Source organism: Anser cygnoides, chromosome 18, assembly GCF_040182565.1.
Source record: "Anser cygnoides isolate HZ-2024a breed goose chromosome 18, Taihu_goose_T2T_genome, whole genome shotgun sequence".
NCBI classification, from domain to species: Eukaryota; Metazoa; Chordata; class Aves; order Anseriformes; family Anatidae; genus Anser; species Anser cygnoides.
In genome coordinates this window covers 13,024,872-13,044,497 of record NC_089890.1, presented here as the reverse complement: position 1 = coordinate 13,044,497, position 19,626 = coordinate 13,024,872, and the positions used below count along the sequence as shown (strand labels likewise).

The window sequence follows — 19,626 nt, the reverse complement described above, 5'->3', positions numbered from 1 at the left end:
CAACAAATTTATATATTTATTGGAGAAGAAACAACAACACACATGCACAAAGGTTTCAGGTAATAGAAAAAGGTAAACTTCTTAACAAAATTAAGATGAGGAAAAAATCTGAAAATCTAATAAATTAGCACATGAAATCATAGAATCATTAAGTTAAAAAGACCTTCAAGATCATCTGGTCCAACCATCACCCCACTACCAATGTCACCCACTAAGCCATGTCCCTAAGCACCAGGTCCAGCGTTTCCTTGAACACCCCCAGGGACAGTGACTCCACCACTTCCCTGGGGAACCCATTCCAATGCCTGACAGCTCTTTCTGAGAAGAAATGTCTCCTAATTTCCAATCTAAACCTCCCCTGGCACAATTGGAGGCCATTCCCACTGTACATTAAAGAGACCTAAAACCAAAACACGCTTTTCAGTAATGTAAGGAAAGAAAATCAGTTTGAACATTTAGCTTTTTTTCCACCAAATATAACCTAGATAAACTCTTTTACTGTTAGCATGTTTGAGATATTTCAGAAATGGTATTCATGTGCCTTTCAGATGTCACATTCTAAGACTAATGCTTCAGTGACCTTTGGGTCAGACTGTTGACTGTTTTCAATTTAAACACCCACTCTTCCCCACCAGAATACTAGCATTAATGTAAAACGACAAGGATTAAATCAAACAGTAGAAAATCAGTATCATTAGGCTGGAATTCCAGGCCTACCTTAACATCATCTCCTTGTGTCATTCCAGCATAGGTATAGAAGAGGGATGCTATTCTCTGAGCCTTGCCCAGCAGGGAGCAAACATGACAACATGCCAGTTTCTGGCCACTTGCCTGTTTCACCTCAGCTACCTTCCATCAGATGGAGCCTTCCTCAAACACATTAAGCGTCAGTTCTCAGCCTGACAAGGATGCATGTCTCTGTAAACTCGCCAAGTCATAGGAAGGAAGTGAGCTTTAAAAACAGATTTTCTACTGTGATGACAACCTGGAGATTGCTTTCCATTGGAATTTGGTTTATATGCTGTATGTGAAACATGTGCACAATGGACACCTTATATATAGATTTAAGCACTCACACTTGAATAAACTGTTAATTACATCTGTATCTAAAAAGTAATGAATATTTGCAGTAAGATTTTCTGGCCTGTGTATTGTTTAAATACCAAGGTCAATTTCTCTTTATTTTGCCACACGTATGTTGAAGAAGATGGGTGCTAATCAAGTCTTATTTTTCCTTTATGTCCTTTGTAACAAAATATTTTTATTTTTTTTTTAGTATAAGAAAGATTACAAAGTCTTGCTTTTTCTCTTCAAGAAGAAAAAGTGTGCTGGAATTCCATTGGTACTTTATTGCATCTATGATCTGGTGATGTGAGAAGAAGTGACGTGATGCATGGGTAAACAGCAACTTGGAAAAGCACTATCTTGATTTCCCTAATCTAGACCATTTCACATATTAATTTTTCTACTAATGACACAGTCACATATTTACAAGAGAACAACTCCTATTGGACCCACAGAAAACAATTTTCCACATTGTGCATATGCTAGATTTGGGTTTCTGACTCACCATACTTACAGGTTAGCCCTGGTCCATACAAAAGACGTCTAGTCACTACCCACAGAGTACAGAATGAATGAACCGAGCCCTGCCGGATCCGAAGGAGGACTATGCACAAGCACAAGTTACAAGAAATATCCAGAAATTTCAACATCCATTAAAATATTGCCAAATTTTATCCCTAGTGTTTAGCAGCTCCCAGTCATGTATCAACAGCTTCTAGTGCAATCCAACCAAACCAAAATAAAAACACTGTAATAATACTGTCTCTCGTTGTGGTGATTTTACTCGGGTGGGCAGCCGACCTCCACCACAACCGCTCTCTCACTCCCCCTCCTCAAAGGGAAATGGAGAGAAAATATGATGCAAAGGGCTCAAGGTCTGAGAACGGGGGAATGGGGGTTGTGGTCAGTCTATAGCACTTCATCTCCACTGCTCCTTCTCGGTCACACTCTTCCCCTGCTCCAACGTGTGGTCTCTCCCACGGGTTGCCGTCCTTCCCGAACTGATCCTGCGTGGGCTTCCCACAGGCAGCAGCTCTTCAAGAACTGATCCAAATATGGCTCCGTACCACAGGGTCCATTCGTCAGGAACACACTGCTCCAACAGGGGTCCCCCACAAGTGGCAGCTCCCCCCAAATGCCCTGCTCCTGGGTGGTCCCCTCTCCACAGGCTACAGCTCTGGCCAGAGGCCTGCTCTGGCAGGGGCTTTCCATGAGCCAGAGCCTCCTTCAGGGCAGATCCACCTTCTCCACCATAGGCTCCTCCACTGGCTGCAGCATGGAAACCTGCTCCGCTGTGGTACACCACGGGCTGCGGGGGGACAGCCTGCTCCACCAGGGGCCTCTCCACAGGCTGCAGGGGAACTGCTGCTCCAGCGCCTGGAGCACCTCCTGCCCCTCCTTATTCACCAGACCTTGGTGTCTGCGAGGCTGTTTCTCACTCCTCTCCCCCAGCTGCTGTTGAGCAGCAGGGTTTTTGTTGTTGTTGTTGTTGTTTTTTTTCCTTTCTTAAATATGCTCTCACAGAGGTGCAAACAACATCGCTTATTGGCTTGGCTCTGTCCAGCAGCAGGGCCCTTATCTAACATGGGGCAGCTTCTGGATTCTTCTCACAGAAGCCACCCCTGCAGCCTCCAGCTACCAAAACCTTGCCACATAAACCCACTACACTCATATGCTCAACAACAGACCTAAGGAGCAGAAAAGTTGTGGGGAAAAGCCAATTCCATTTCCTCTAACAAACCAGCAGAGATCATTTTCTCATAGGTGAATGAGCAAATTATCCTGTCAAAATCATCAGTAGTTGAAAACTACATAAAAGAGCACAATTGTTTCTAGTTTCTCCTGGTCAGGAGCCATAAACAAATTATTTCCAAAGGTGTTGTGTTTTTTGTTTGTTTGTTTAAAGTGACAAACTGGCAGTGATATGACAATTAAGCAGTGCATGAATGCACATCATTCCATGCAATTCAAGGATGTTTATAAAAGAGAAAAAAAAAAGAGGAATTGAAGTGGCCTTACTGATCTGTAGCCAATGTTCTCAGAACTAGGAAAATGGAAGCAGAAGAACAGACAAGAAGTGAAGTAAGGCCAAAGAAAAGCTCTGAAAAGTACTTTAAGAAACAAAGGTCTTCTTCTGAAAATTGAATGACTAATGCTGCTGATTCCTAACTTAAATTTAACCACTTCCACGTATCATTTTAAAAGGCCTGGTGTTCAAAACTTATTCATCCCCCTAGTCCCAAGCACCTTAAAGATAGAACAGCCCACCACTGTAATTCAATAATTCCACATGCTCTCCTACCCCTACCAAAAGCGTTGCTTCAACATTGTTATGAAAAAAAAAATATTTAAAATGCATATCAAATCAGGAGAAAAAAAAGGCATCTACTTGTTCCATTCCAGTGACTGGCATTACCTCTAACTTAGAATAAACCAATACAGTGCACAGTAGGCACCAGAAAGGCAAGGGGGCAGGAATATATAGGTGGCGAAAAAAAGAATTTAAAAAAATGGTCATCTTGAAAGAGGAATTAAGTAAGCAGGGGTCTAGAGGAAGTAAAGTCATTATGTTTATCAGAGAAACTGAAGCCCAGAGAAGAGATGTTAACATAATTCCTCTGATAGCAGACCTGGACTGACAGAGGCAGGGTACTAAGACTAGGTTTCTAACAGGCATGGAAAGGGCTGACAAACAGGGAAGAATTGAGGGCTGAAGGGAAGCATTAACAGCAGAATGAAATCATTAGAAAGGAAGCAGCAGCTTGAAGATAGTGTCAGATGGACACCAGGAAAGCTAGAAAGGGCAAAGGGTCTGGGCACCCATTTATTCTCATTGTGGCTGCACCTGTCCCTATGCAAAAAATAAAAAGGAGAGCAAAGAGCCTAGTTGACTCAGCCACAGATACAGTTAAAGGCAGAAAAAGTCCATGCAAAATGCAAGTTCCCTTGCTAAGAAGTGAAAGGGCTAATTGGAGAAACAGTCCAGACACCACTGTGGGCTAAGTACCCAATATAACCAACTTCTCTCTCCTATTTCCTCACTCAGTGCCTTTCTACTAATAGCACTTTAGCAATGACAAGCCCCTGGCTACCTACTCTGTACATCCTTCAACTGACAGTTCTGCAACAGATGGTATGGACAGGCATATATTTGTTCACTGAGCACAGGAAACAAAACAAAAAGCTAATCCATGCAGGCCTTTCAGCCCCTATTTTAAGGTACCAGTGGCATTTTCAGTCTTGCACCTTATGGCATTACTGATGAGATGAAAGAAGAGAGAGGAGGTTGAACATGGTGGTTCAGGCTCCAAATCCTAGATCAAGCTTTCCTATAAATATGGTACATCTTTTAGAGCTGTTTCTTGATGCTTCAGATGCCAGCTCTCCCACAGCAGAAATTAACTTTACCCTTTTTCTTAGCAGCTTCACCACCTCCTCCAAACTCACTCCCCAAAACCAGGGAACATATGAATATTCTCTAACCTTTTCCTGCAATGACTGTAGGTGGACTGCCTGCATCACATCTGAAAGTACTTTCCTAGTGCAGACATTTTTGCTTTCTGTGAAGGATCTGGCATTTTTGAGTCACTGCTGTCTGTTACAAAAAGAAATAAAGATTAAGAACAGATATCACACCACCCACAGGGACATGCCAGGTAGCGAGCTGCAGTTGCCCCAATGTGGTCTGCAACCTACAATCCTGCAAGTGCCCTAGCAAGTTCTGTGCAGGGATTTTGCTTAAGACCTTATGTCCAATAGGTGAGACCTGGCTACTCAAACAAGTCAAGATGACTGCCTCTAAAAGCCCATCATAAGCACATGTGCCATTCAAAAGTGATCAACCAGATTTTGTAGTTCCTAGAATTATGTACTGTCTTTGTATTTACGACAAGGCCACAGAAATGCTTGCGGCTGCAAGGCAGGGAACATACAGGCAAGACAGCCACAACATTTGCATATTTGTGCATATTCTAGCTCATGTAGGTAACTCAGTAGGCTCCATTTCTACAAGCTGCACATTTGCTCTGCTCCTAAGTCAGATACATTCTGAAAGAGCTCCTTTGTGAATGGATGATTCTTGCATTTCCTTAAGACAAGAAGCAGCGACAACATAAAACTACCAAACTACCACAAAATGAAAACACCACATCCTTATCTTCCTATCAAAGTTAAAAGGACAGCAAACCAATGCCCCAAAAAACCAATGTGACTTTTTACACTTTTGATTAATACTTCATCTATCAAAGACTAAAACCAATCATTTAGTTCTATACCCTACTTGCATTTTCTAAAGTGACTGATGTTCTCACATTCCTGAACTCTATTTTTCTCAGATTTTTTTCTGGATTGCTGCCCGCAATCCATGCCTATCTTGGGGAAATATTAAAAAATAAAATAAAATAATCTTGTTGGGAAAAATAACTTGGTTGTAGATATAATGCTACCATGCGACTGTAAAGCTACACTGACAGATAACAGGACTGGCACCAAACACCAGGCAAGTTTCACACACAGACCAACAGGCATTTAGTCATTGCACAGTTAGGCTGTCACTCCAAAAGCAATGGGCTCAGCATGCAACCCAGAAGAAAACCACTTCTGCAACAGCAAGAGGTTTCTCATGGGCTCTGCCAGCTGACATAGGTCACTCATGTGCACCGAACACGTGTTACCAGGGATGTGGCTGCCAGCAAGCATGGGGCATCAGGCTTGGGGCATAGTGGCTGGAAAGCTGTGCAGAGGAAAAGGATCTGGGGGTGTTGATCGACGCTCACCTGAACATGAGCCAGCAGCATGCCCAGGTGGCCAAGAAGGCCAGCAGCATCCTGGCTTGTATCAGGAAGCATAGCCAGTGGGACCAAGGAGGTGATCGTTCCCCTGTACTGTGCTCTAGTGAGGCTGCACCTTGAGTACTGTGTCCAGTTTTGGGCCTCTCACTACAGGAAAGACATTGAAGCCCTGGAGCATGTCCAGAGAAGGGCTACAAAACTGGTGAAGGGTTTGGATCACAAGTCCTATAAGGAAAAGCTGAGGGAACTGGGATTGTTCAGTCTGGAGAAGAGGAGGCTGAGGGGAGACCTCATTGCTCTCTACAACTACCTGAAAGGCAGGTGTGGGGAGCTGGGGGTCGGCCTCTTTCCACAGGTAATTAGTGACAGGACAAGAGGGAATGGCCTCAAGTTGTGCCAGGGGAGGTTCAGGTTTGAAACTAGGAGACATTTCTTCTCAGAAAGAGTGATTAGGCATTGGAACAGGTCACCCAGGGAGGTGGTGGAGTCACCGTCCCTGGGGGTGTTCAAGGAAAGGTTGGACATAGTGCTTAGGGACATAGTTTAGTGGGTGACATTGGTAGTGGGGTGATGGTTGGACCAGATGATCTTGGAGGTCTTTTCCAACCTTAATGATTCTATGATTCTAACATGGCTTTGCTGCACAGTACTCTCAAGCTCTCCAGCCTGAAGTCCAGCAAACTGACCTCCAAATTGCTCAGGCTCCGAGGGAAGCAAAAGCAAAAAAACGTGAGCCAGTAAGCACAAGGGAGACTAGATCTGCATTTTCCTTTGAAAGGGTACTACCCAAACAAGCACATCTTTATTGTCTTCAGAGGAGCCTGCAGCTGCCGCTTCCCTTTCTGCTTCTCCCACATCAGGCAGCAGCGAGCGTCGGTTCAGCCAGGCTGCAGCCACGGTGCAGCCTCCGGACCTGGGAGCCCTTCCACAGCCCCAGCCCAGCGCCGGGGAGGAGAGCCGGCAGGAAGCAGGACGCCGGCGGCCTGGGCAGCCGCCCCACGCGGGACTCCCGCGATCATCGGCACAGGGCCCGCAGGAGCGCCGAAGGCACAGCGGACCCTGCTCGGGCGAACGCACCTGGGTCTCCTTTACGGGAGCCTGCAGCTACCGTTCCCGTGGGTCGGCGGCAGGGTCCGCGCGGCACGGGGCTGGGCAGGCCGCGGCACCCCGCACAGGGCCACGACGGGGCGCCCGGCTCGGAGCGGCTCGGCCTGCGGCAGGCACGGAGCGGGGTCTGCCCCCGAGGCCGGCCAGTGCGCGGGGAGTGCGGCCGGACCCCCCCCACTCACCGCCCCCTCCCCTCAGGACAGCCTCTCCCGCCGCGCGGGCTCCCCGCTCACCTGGGCGCGGAGCTTTCGCCATCTCGGGGCTGACCGCTCCCGGCCAAGCCGTCGCCGGCCGCGTCAGCTGCTCGCCCGCGGGGCCCTCCCGGCGCTCCGGCACCCCGCGCCCCGCCACTCCATCTGCTCCCGGCGGAGGTCCCGCACCGCCCACCCGCCTGCGGCGCCGAGAGACGCGGCCGGGAGGCGCCGCCGTGCCGCTCCGTCCCCCCGCGCAGCCCACCCGCCGCGGCGCAGCCGCCGCCGTTAAAGGCGCAGCGAGCGGCTCAGGCGTGACCAGGCGCCGAGCCGGTCCGGCAGCCCCGTGCGATGCGGCTGTTCGCAGACGGCCGGGAGGGCGATGGGCGAGGCCCGAGCAGAGGCGCGGCCGCGGGACTCCCCAAGCCCGCCCGCCCCCGGGGCCCGCCCAGCCGCAGCCCAGAGCGGCCCGTGCTGCCCGCTCCTGCGTGCGCCGCCGCTCAGAGCAGAAGCCCTCGGTGCCCGCGGCCGGCTCGTCCTGCCCGCTGCCCGCGCCTCGGCTCTCCGCCGCCGCCCGTCCTTGCCGCCCTGTACCCGGCCGCAGCGCCCCGGCCGCCCGGCGTTACCTCCGCTCTGCTGCCCGCTGCGGAGCGCCCGGGGGCTGGCCGGCGGCGCGTGCCTCGGTCGCTGCGGCAGCACGGCCCGCACAAACGGCTCCTGCAAGTGGCTGGTCCGGATTTAACGGCAAAAAGCCCTTGGCCAAAAAGCGTGTGTCAGTGCAGCGGCCGAACTGCCGCAAGGCCTTTTAAGTCCGCGGTAGGAGAGCTGCTTGCACGCTGCTGCGGGAGTCGAGCTAGGGAACGTTCAGGGCGGGACTATTTTTCTCCCTCTTCAAGACCCTCACTTGAGGCACATTAAGGACAAAATAGAGAGTAGCCTGCTTCTCCAGATCTCCGAAGAACTGGGGGAAACTCACCTTCAGAAATGACTGAAGTGGCTGCCTGTCTTGGAGGAATAGTGGGAGGAGGCAGGGAGAAAGCCTGTGAGGGGCTATATTTTATTTACAGTGTGTCGGAACACCAAAAAATAAAGTATGGTAAACTAAAGTTTTGCCCAAGGAAGAATGCAATTAAAGAACCAAGAAAACAATGCAACTGAGACCTAAAGCAGCTTGCGGGCTTTGTGCCAATACCAACGTGGTGGGTAAAAAAATAAATACACAATTTGCTTTGGATCTTGCTAAAGAGTTCATTCAGCAGTCACAGCAAATACCACTGAGAACAGTGTTTTAAACCCCAGAGACAGTTAAGTGTCTTTGTTTGATGCTTAAGTGGAATAGCCACAACTCCCCATAGTTTTCACCCTCCAAAGCCAAGTGAAAGTATGCTAATTATAATTTGTGTTCTCCCATCTATGGGTGACCATGCTCCATGGTGGAAAAGTTTGGCCTTGAGCCACATTGCTGTTTCACATGAAGTCATGTTTAAAAGATTTGACCACACAATTGCTATCTCAAAGAAGCTATAGTGTCAATAAGCTGCCAAATAAAGCAATCCTAGAGAAAGGCTGTGAATGTATTCATGGGGCTGGTATCAGTGCTGGCTCAGAGGCAAATGTCTGAAAGGAAAGGATATATTTGGAGCTCCCTACTCAGTGTTGCTTCCTACTATAACAGTTGCACTACTTTCCAAACAGCTTCTGTCCTGTACAGATGTGACTTGCCACCCTGACATCTGGGAAGCAGTAGGCCAGTAATGGGATAAAAACATCTGTTTCAACTGCATGTTAACTCAGTACCAGTTGGAGTAGGAAACAGAACAAAAGACAGACTTAGTTTTAACAAGTATTTGAAAATCCATGATTATCCACAGCTATCAAATGTATGACAAACCCATTTGCAGTTTATCATAAAAGCTATCATGACAACAGCATAAAAGGAATAAACAGCAGCAATTGTCTTCTCTCTGCCATTCACCGAGGGCAAACATGCACAAAGCTTCGCTTTCTGTTATGCCTCCACAACTTCTCTGAAATCAACAGAGTGAGGATACAAGGGCAGAACTTCACCTCCTATTTCCAGAGGGTCACCTGTGTAGAAGGCCAGCATAAGACGTATGCATGACTTAAGCGTTATTTCAAGAAATCTAGCCATACTGGAGGTACACGCTAGCAACAGTCTATCAGTGATGCACGCCCAGGGATATATTCATTACAGACCAGACACTGATCCACTTGCACTGTAGCCTTTTGAAAAGTCTTCATCCTTTCCATATTTGCATTCAGTCTGGACATGGATGCACAAAAGTGTAAGCAAAGAGAAGCTGAATTCACGCAATCCTAACTGCCATTAAGCAGTTTCATAAAGGTGACTGAAGTAAACCACAGTAACTTTCCAGATGTGTCAGGCTAATAGTCCCCACGTCAGCCACCATGTAGAAGCCACACCAAAACAGATTCTCATAGTCACCTGAGAAGAATTTTTAATGAGAAGTTTTTCTAGGGCTTGGAAGAACTTAGTCTGCAGATAGGAAACAACCAGGGAGATTCCCATGAGATGGTTACCTCATAATATCTTAATAGCTCTGTCCTTCATTAACTGCACTCAATTTAATAACCAGACCAAGATTAAAGTGAAGGTGATTCCTTTATCATGCTCCCCATATCTTCACTGGGAGAGAGAGAGACAAAACCTGCCTGGAATAGCTCTTCTATTTAGAGATATGAAACAGTTTATGCAGACACAAAACAATGCAGCCATTTAACATAGAATGTCTCTACAACGTATCCAAAATTGTTTTTTTCATTAAGATTTTTTGGATAGTATTATCTACTGGGTAAGTGCAAGTATTGAACTAAGTCAAATCAGTCTCTTTCTTAAGCAGAAAACACAAGATGCAACAATTTAGGCATTAACATCTATACAAGATTCAAGCTTTGCAAACTATTTAAAAAAATAAATCATATTCTCTGCTCCAGAAATGTTTGGCTAATATTACTGGAAGAAAAACTTCATCTAAAATGCCTTTGAGAATTTGAGTTGTATGGAGAACTCAAAGAATACTGTACTCAGATCAGATAAATGTAACATTTCCCTCTCCTTCTTTGTCCTCTACTCCTTTTTGCAGACAGGGAAAGCGAAGTATAAAGACCGAAGGCAACACTGAAATCTGAGTGTGCATTCCCAGAGCTCTGCCCACCATGCTCAGAGCTTCTTCATTAAAAAACTAACTCCTTTCAACTTACACCACGAAGAACAAATTTACATCTTGCAATGATGGCACACTACAAGATACATCCAAGCTGCTATATCTGTGTAATATGGTAGTAGGCAAGGGCTGGAATTTGGGTCAGGGAGATTCTACTGCTGTATCAGTTTGATAAACTGCTTTTCCCTGTCAGCTTAGCTATCTGAGTGAAGAAGAACAGTAAACAGATAAAGTAGACCCTTAATAACATAAAAGAGCAATCTTTACCTTTAATCAAAGTAGTGAAAATACATTTTAAAATCAGAATCTGACCCAGCCATTGAAAGAAGATTGGATAAGCATCTGATGTCATTGTTCAACAATTTCTTTTATGGAGATCATTACAGTGCACTGTACTTAAAAAATGTACTTTTGCAGAGCAGGTTTTTCATTTTCCCCCATACAAGACTCTATCATCTTGGAATCATTGCAGATGTGCTACCTCCCTACCCACCATCCTTCTCCAAAAAGACAGGAAGAAATTAGACCTTTGCACAGTAGCTCTGAATGTAAGAAAGCATATGCTTTGTTGTTGTTCACAAGCAACACCACAGTTCTAACACATACTCACCCTTAACAGCTATTTTGCACTGTGCTAGATGCAGTCTGGAAAAATAAAAGGCTTTCCATTGGCATGGCTGCCTGAGCAGGCAGTTCACTGCAGCCTTTGAAGGCAATAAGAACCACAATGCCTCCCTTGAGGGGAAAAGATTAATTCATATTGTTCTGAATACTGAAAGCAGACAACTGCCAGCCCGTGAAAACATAAACCTCCAGAACTTTTCTCTTTCTTCTAAAGGCTTGCAAAAGCTCCAGGCATTGCAACTAAATCCTTTCAGTACATGATGACACACAGCTTTTTTTTTGTGTATTACTGAGACCTGTTGAACCTCTACAAGAGTCATAGGCAAACAATAATGTAAGAAAAATATAAACCAGGCAATGACCTAAGCTGGAATATCTTCAAATATATTTCTATATCCAAGTACTTGTTAAGAAAATAATCTAATTACAAACACGTTATCTTAATTCTGAGCACATTCAGATTTAATGGCAACCCAACTGCTTTTCCTTGCAATATAGCAGAGAAACTTCTCTCAAGACACAGCCTATATCAAGGGGTGCTCCCTATCATTGTTAGGTTTTCTAGTCTTGCAAGATGTCTATAGAAATCAAACCTTGTATAAAACATGGTTTGCATACTACCTCCTGCAGACTGGCAAAATAGGCAGCGCCATGTGTCAGAGGCCTCCTCTGACAAAGCCACCTGAGGATGGGAGCTCAGACAAGAATGCTAACTACTGACACCATTGACCCCTTGAGAAACAGCTCTCCACATAATGAGGCAAACTGTCTCAAATTGGACAGGGAAGGTGGTTCTAGATAAACCCTTAATGGCCTAGGCAGCAAAGCTGAAGGTCAGTTGGTTAGTCTTCTGGACTGAATTCAAGCCTGGCTTCTGTACGGTTATGCCCAGAGACATTAGGTTCATTCTGTTTTAAGCAGCCTTTGGAGCCAAACAAGGAAAATATTGAGGAATTAAGGGAAATAGGAAATCTGTGCACTACGCACCACATAGTCTGTCCAAAGTCAGAAGATAGTCTACTTATTTCAAGAAGTGGTGATGCTGAGTGCAGTTCCATCAGCAGTAGACAGCAATGTGTGGACTAACAAAGCAGCTGATGAGAAGGGTGCAACAAAGGTCAGGAGAATACTTTAAGCTCAGTTCCTATATCCTTGCAGTCACCACAGAAATTGAGAGGCAGCCCTGAGGAGCAAACACCACATTGAATCAGAGAAAACAGCGGATGGTAGAACAGCTTACAGCCAAGTGTTGTATGTTAGCCACCCACTAGAGATCGGTTGTACTACGCTGTTTTACTTGGAATGACTGAGAAATTCTCTGGCAGCAGATACACCTGCTTTGTGGCTGCTCATGCCAGTGCAACAGCCAGAGAAACTGTCCAAGATCCAAGAATAAGTCTTAGGATGGTGAATCTTGGCAACATAACTTTAAATCATTCGAGAGGCCTCTCTGCACTGTTTGTGTGTCACATATGCGCAAAATCAAAAAAAAAAAAAAAGAAAGAAAGGAAAAAAAAAAAAAGGACAAGATATGTCAAAGCCCAGCATACTAGAAGAGAGCAGCATTCTGCCAAAAAACAAAGGGACAAAATCATAACGTACAGAGGCACAGTAGAAGACAGTGATGGATGTGCAACTTGTCCCAGCAAAGATTTTATAGTAATCCAAGGTACAGGAAATTCTCTATCAGGGAAGTACATGGGTTTGTGTTGCCAGGTTGCTGCTAGCTCAAGATAATCCCAGATACCACAAATCCTGCCTCATACAGCCCTTATTACTAAGGTAGCACTGATCGATACCAGAATTACTCAGCTGGAGCTGAATGTGTGCCTGTGTAAAGTCCATATCAGGCATAAGACAGCCAGTCAAATACCTGGGCCTGGTAATGAGAACTCTGCTAACAATATCACAGCTCTTGCTCTGCAGGGAAGCAGGGTCCAACTAATGGCCAAGACAGCTATCAATAGATGCAGAAACAAGAGCTGAGGGAGGCTCGGTCCTGAAATAGTCAGTCCCCCATCTGTTATCCTCTTCGTAAGCTCTGACCTGAAAGATGCTCTCTCCTCCTGCCTCAAGTCTTCTCAACATCCAGAGCCTGTCCAATTAAAGGTCCATCAGAGTAGGGGCGGACTTGGAGTGATCAGCAATATCAGGGCTGAGGCATTCTGAAGATGTAGGCAAGGAAAAATGGTAGTTGCTGTTTTAGCTCCAGTGCACTCCAGTATTAGTAGCTACATAAGGAAGAACGCAGAAGGCATAAAAAGCAGGTGTAAAGAAAATTGATGAGAGTTAAAACCACAGGATTTAAGCAGGACTTCATAACTAAATAGTTTATATCTCGTATTTCCTTGTTACCATACTGTAGACTCACTACTTTAATCTAGATTGTTTTCTCTGCACTGTTTACAATTCCTTAATACAAGGGAGAGATTTGCTGACCACAAAGCAATCAGCTTCCAGTTCCAGATGGAACAGATGGAAAGAAATACAGCTCACAAAGACTCCTCAGGCACAAATGAGATCACATAGATGTGCTCCAGACCCTACAGAAGAGGTCCCACATAATCATGAGTTTTTCATACCTGGTAGTGCTGCAGAAATAGTTCTTTAGAAGAAACAGCCTTTCCTGTCCATTCCAAATACCAAATTGAGAGGGAGAGGGCGCAGAAGCAAGTGAACCTGAGGGTACAAGTTTCCTCTAGACTGCTGCAGCCACACAGAGAAGGCAAAGTTAATCAACATCTACCACATAAAAGACAAGATTTGCCATGGCTGCATAATGTCTCTCTCTTACTATACTCTTGCTGGTTAGATATCTCAGTCTTCCACTATAAAATAGCTCAGATTTCATCCTCTTGTGCCTCCCCTATCTAATCCACTCTTAAAGAATAACCCAGACTTTCCAATCTCCAACATTACTGGTATTTGCTCTGTTTTATTGATCCCCTTCTGATTTTTCCATTAGAGAAAGAGGAAGACTGATAAAGTTGCATGGCCTCTATTTCAGCAGATAAGCACAGAACTTCTATTCTTTCTGCAAGGGAAATTCTTTATCAGCTTCCCAATGTCGTTTTTCGTAAAGGCAGCCTGTTTTTTTCTAAAGTATTGTTATAGTGGTTTAATGTGTTGCTAGGAAGCCTTCTTCCTGTAGCCTGATTACTAGCCCATAGTAGAGCAGAACGTTAGAAAAGATCAGCAGAAGGACAGACTACGACAAATACAAGAATATTGATTGATGAAGCTTGATCCTAAATCCATCTTTTTTACTAACTGAAGGACTGGGTATTTGGAAGGAAAAAAAAGAAGCCTGTACACATTCAGAACAAAAACAAAATGCTAACACAGTAATCAGACAGCCCTGCTCTCTTGGTGCTTTAAACAGTAGGCTGTTTTTAGTCATATGTTTCCTAACTGAAATGCTGAGGGGAAAGGGAGAGATAGTAGCACCAGAATTTTTAGAAGCATCTATGGAGCATTCCTGCTCTGCAGTGCAGCAGCTGTTTGCACAAACATACCCAACCTCAATTTCCACTGGCTTTCTCAGGCATATACTTATCTTGACTAGGGCGTGCTGCCCACACGGCTTCTCGGAGAGATGCTGCAAAGCAGCCCAGCTGCCACAGGTCACAGCCCGTGATACCCAGCCAGGCTTGTGGATGTCTAGCCCAGACACACTTATATGAATCCTGGTCACATTCATATCATACTAGCATCTCAGCTTGGGTCCATTTGAACAATGCTATTTATATTTAACTAATATTGTGGATTTTTTCTTCTATGCCAGCTCAAAAAGGGACAGGAATTACTATGGTGAGTTAAAAAAAAAAAAGGAAGAGGGAGAAGAAGGAAAAAGAGATGGTTACTATGTGGATTTTAGGAGGTTTAAAAATAACTGACATTGATGGAGTGCCACCTGCCTCTGATATAATCATTGTTAGGTGTATGCACCTGAGGTGGTTAGAAATCCACACTTGAAGTCCTGACAACAGAAGCAACCACTCTTTTCTTCTTTCCCCTTTTAAAGAAGTTTACTTGTTCTCTGTCTCCTTCCTCCTAGTCTACTCCTGTTTGCCTCTTTTTCCTCAGCCTAAATACTCAGGCTTGTTGCAGAAGCAGAAGGAAAACGAGAGGGGGATGGCAGTGGCAGACTCACCATTAGTTTAATTGATGCTGCTTAGTTTCATATTCAGAATAAGTTTATTTTCCCAATTAAAAGATAACAGACCATTTTAGAGAGTGTAATCTTTCATTTGGATTTCAGACACATATAAAAATCCCACATGTAAAAATCATTTAAAGTTATGGAGAGGATTATTCTGGTGGATAATGAAAGGCAGTTAAAGAATAAAGTTGTTATCAGACGTAGTCAACATAGGTTCATCAAGGGGAACTCCTGCCTGAATAATCTGATCTTGTTTGATAAGGTCACCTGCTTGGTGGATGAAGGGAAGGCAGTGAACATAGCCTCTATGGATTTCAATAAGGCCTTTGAGCCCATGCATCCTTCTGGACAAATTGTCTACAAGTGAGGATGCATTCAACTCCTGCAAGTTTGCTGATGGTACTGAACTGGAAGGTGCTGTTGACTCCCTGGAGGGACAAGAGGCCTTGTAGAGGGATCTAGATAAATTGGAAAACTGGACAATCATCAATGGCATGAAGTTCAACAAAGGAAAATGCTGGGTTCTGCACCTGGGACACAGGTACAGACTGGGAGATGAGTGGCTGGATAGCTGCTCAGCAGAAAGGGATCTGGGGGTGCTGGTAGACAGCGGATTCAACATGAAACAGCAGCCAAAAGGGCAAATCATATTTTGGGTTACATTAAACACAACATAGCCAGCCGGTCAAAAGAGGTGATTCTCCTGCTGTATTTAGTGTTGGTGCAGTTTCACCTTGAATATTGTGTGCAGTTCTGGACTCCAGAATATAAAAAGGATGTTAAGGTCCTTGAAAGTGTCTAGCAGCGGGCAACAAAGCTGGTGAAAGGGCTGGAAGGCACAATACTGTGAAGAGAGGCTGAGTACACTTGGGTTGTTTGCTCTGGAGAAGAGGAGGCTGAGACGTGACCTCATTGCTTTCTACAATTTCCTGAGCACAGGAAGCAGAGAGAGAGGTGCCAGTCTCTTTTCCCTGGTCACCAATGACAGGATGTGCAGGAACAGCACAAAGCTGTGCTGGGAAGGTTCAGAATAGTTATAAGGAAAAATTGCTTTACCGTGAGGGTGCTCAAACACTGGAATAGGCTTCTTAGAGAGGTGGTTGATGTCCCATAACTTCAAAAGGCATTTGGACAATGCCCTTAATAATATGTTTTAACTTTCAGTTAGCCCTGAAGAGGTCAGAAAGTTGGACTAGATGATTTTTGAAGGTCCCTTCCAACTAAACTACTATATTCTAAATCTTGACAATTGCTGAGCACTGAACTCCTACTGAATTGTAGGAGCTTTTCTCTACCAAGAATTCACTGAAACAATTAAAGCCCAGCCTTCACAACAAGTGCTATTCTGATGTTTGATTCACAGAAGAAGGAAGGAATACACAAAGATACAAAATCAAATGAGTGCAATAAATAAACAAGATTCCCAAGCGAGCTTAAGGCCTGCAGAAATTTTGGGTTGCTTAATTTCTGACAGGCAAATGCAAGTAAGATGTTTCAAGATCTTATTTTACTCATTAAAAGCTGAACAAAACTTCCCTGAAGACAAAGGAGGTGGTAGCAGAAAAGGAACTGCATTTTTTTTAAATCAGCATTTCTTCCTGTGGCTTCATCAAGACTGACTGTTCTCTTGCTGTGATACACCATTTTGTTTGATCAAGATAATTTTACTGGCTACCATTTGCTCAGATACAGTGTATTAAAGAATTTAGACTGCTGTACCTAAGCAGTAACTGATTTGCACTGCTTTCATTTCAGTGAGGGAATGAACTTCAAAAGCATCTTGAATCGCTTGAGGTAAACCTTTTCTATCAATATAAATCAAGATCTAATGAACAACAATATGAAAAAGAAGTCAGCCCAAGAGAGAAGAGAGTTAGGATGTCACCAGAAATAAATACTTTTCCTTTCAGCAGTCAGCAGGTACTGAGAATTTTGTTTCTCCTTGTCAAGCTTATTACAATTTCCAACCCACTTCCTTCATCATTGCACTTTGTCTATTTTAAAATAATTTGCCCTCACACAGAGAAGCACTACGTGGTATGTCAGGTACAAACACATGTCCTGAGCGTGACTTAAGCAGGACACAAGACACCAGTCTCACAGGGCTTATTGTAAAAGAGTAGTTGGTGACAGATTGGCAGTGCCACGTTCTTGTTGGCTTCACCACAGTCCAGCAAGGGCAGAAGACCAGCCTCTTCCTGTGTTTGCCCACATACCTGCTACACCAAAAGCTGCTCCCACTGCTGGACAGAGTGCAGAGGATGAGGCAGACATCTTGCCTTCCAGCCATGGCACCTCAAAACACCCACCACAAAATAGCCGTGCCCTATCTCTGTCACTCATCAAACAGCCTGTAGAGAGACTCCATATGACTAATCCCATGCAAGCCCCTGTGAAAGGAGTTTTACAGTTAGTGAGATGATCAAGTAAAAGCTGGCGGTTGACTTGTAAAATGGGGAGTCCATTGATAGCCAACCAAGCTTATTTCACTCATACAATGACCTGAATTACATCCTTCTCCTTGCTCCAAGCCTATTAAATCTTATTGTTTCCTAACCTCTGACACATGCATAACCAGAAAGAATGTATATACTTCCTCTTGCTCTTCAATGAGACAAAATCCAAAACCTTTCCAAAAATAGGCATCAACAAAGGGATTCTAATCAGTTAGCACAGACCAGAGTAGGTCTTTGTGCAGAAAATTTTCTTCTTCTTTGTAGGACACCCGCCCTTCCTTTCCCAAATCCTCTCTAAATCTTCCACAAGTAATAAGCCAAATTTACATTACACAATGACCAGGCTGAGATAAACCAAAGGGCTTTGTGGGCTGGAGCATCCCTGAGCTTTCAGTCCTGCAGGTTTACTCCTGTAAAACAGGCTGATGTTATGCTGCTCCAGTCCTTTCAGGTCAGGGCTGCATCTACTCCCAAACACGTAGGCTGGTTCAGTGTCAGGTTTACATAATGGGGTTATGAGAAACAACACTGAAACAGATCCTTAAGGGAATGAGAGAGAAACACAAACAAAAAGCTACCAGTGACATTCAGTCCTTACTGATTTTAGCCAGAGTTCAAAGGACTATCTAGCAGCTTCAAAAATCACAGTGAACCATATTCTGGCTCCACAGAGCTTTTCAGGTACAAAACGGGGCTGTAAGACCAGTGCTTAATACATAAGGCAGAGTTACAATTCCCAGTGTATACAAAGTGCCATTAAAAAAAGTATTGTCTAAGTCCTGAAAAAAATAAAAATCTCCCTAGATTAAACAGCTAACTGCAGATGACTAGGAGCTAGTCACACACAAATCATTCTCTCTCATTATTCCTATTCCTTCCTCCCCTGGTTTTCATACTAATCTTACAATCTGTTGGATCATTAATTCCCTGTAGGCGGTCTACCTTCAGTAACCTCCAGAGAGCTGGCCTGCTCCAGAAACAGCTCAGAAGAGGGACCATTCTCACTCCTCCCACTGGAGCACATCCTGCCTTGCAGGCAGGCTCTTCCCACCTAGCCAGGCAGCTTTCCCAGCTCTCAGAAAGAAACAAAAAAGGTGTTCATGCAATGCCTCCTATGAGCCACATAGAAACAGCAAGGACATAGCCCAATGCAGTCCCAAGCTGCAGCAGTCACCAAGGCATTTTTACCTCTGTCACCTTCTCATACAGGCTGAGACCAGTAGCACCTGAATCACTGCAGCTGCGGCCAGCGGAACCCACCCAGCTCCTTTGCTCCTGCACAGGGCTGTGGGCTCTTGCCTTCCCTTGGCCACTAGGAAATTGCTTCATCTTGGCCCCTTGAGCCACTGGGCACAACAACAGCACCCTCTCAGGTATGAACCAAGGCATGCACCCCAGTCTGTCAGGGTGAACCCTTCCTCTTGTGTGTGTCTCTGGCACAGCTAGACTGAAGACACAAATCCCCACTAAGGAACAATGAAGCAAAGGACAGCACTGACTACAACCTTGATGCTGTGAGACCACATTCTCTGTTTTTTAAAGCTGGAATCTACAGCTAGATTTACACACACATGTGGAAAAGTAGGAATTTGTTTGAAGGAAAGTTCACGCAGCTAATGAATTAGCTCTGAATTCAGCAATTCTTACACCTATGCCTATAATAATTGCTTTAAAAGTTATGTAAGTGCAAAAACACCTTGGCAAATCAGGAAGCTGCTTAAAAAAGTATTTAAAAACAAAAATATTAAAAATCAGTCCTTGAAAAATATCTCTCAGCAGCAGTGACTGAGTTTAATCCATGAAAAGGGACATCTTCCCGAAGAGAAAAGGTGAAAGGGAATGACCATGGAAGGAAGACATCATCTCCACTAAATGAGTGAAAGTAATTGTTAAACTTTGAATGCTAGGTTATATTTCCTTCTGTACAGAATAATACCTACAACTTGAAATCCTGCTTTGCATTTATTTCAATTGTTCTCAACAAGGTATTTCAGAAGACAGGTTCTGCCAGCCCAATCTCTGTTC

The 19,626-nt window shown here is 44.6% G+C and overlaps 1 protein-coding gene across 5 annotated transcripts in view; it reads right to left on the bottom strand.

Moving 5' to 3' along the window:
- Positions 1–7,957, bottom strand: part of PITPNM3 (PITPNM family member 3) — an 88,972-nt gene extending 81,015 nt beyond the window's left edge. For 2 of the 5 annotated variants that reach the window (XM_048074099.2, XM_066979697.1), the window contains exon 1: positions 7,196–7,516. In XM_048074099.2, the coding sequence (XP_047930056.1) occupies positions 7,196–7,217 (22 nt within the window). In that variant the 5' untranslated portion in view covers positions 7,218–7,516. Of the gene's footprint in view, positions 1–7,195; positions 7,517–7,779 lie in introns of those variants that run through there. The other 3 variants (XM_066979695.1, XM_066979696.1, XM_048074101.2) reach the window with 3 other exon arrangements.
- Positions 7,958–19,626: the final 11,669 nt, after the last annotated feature.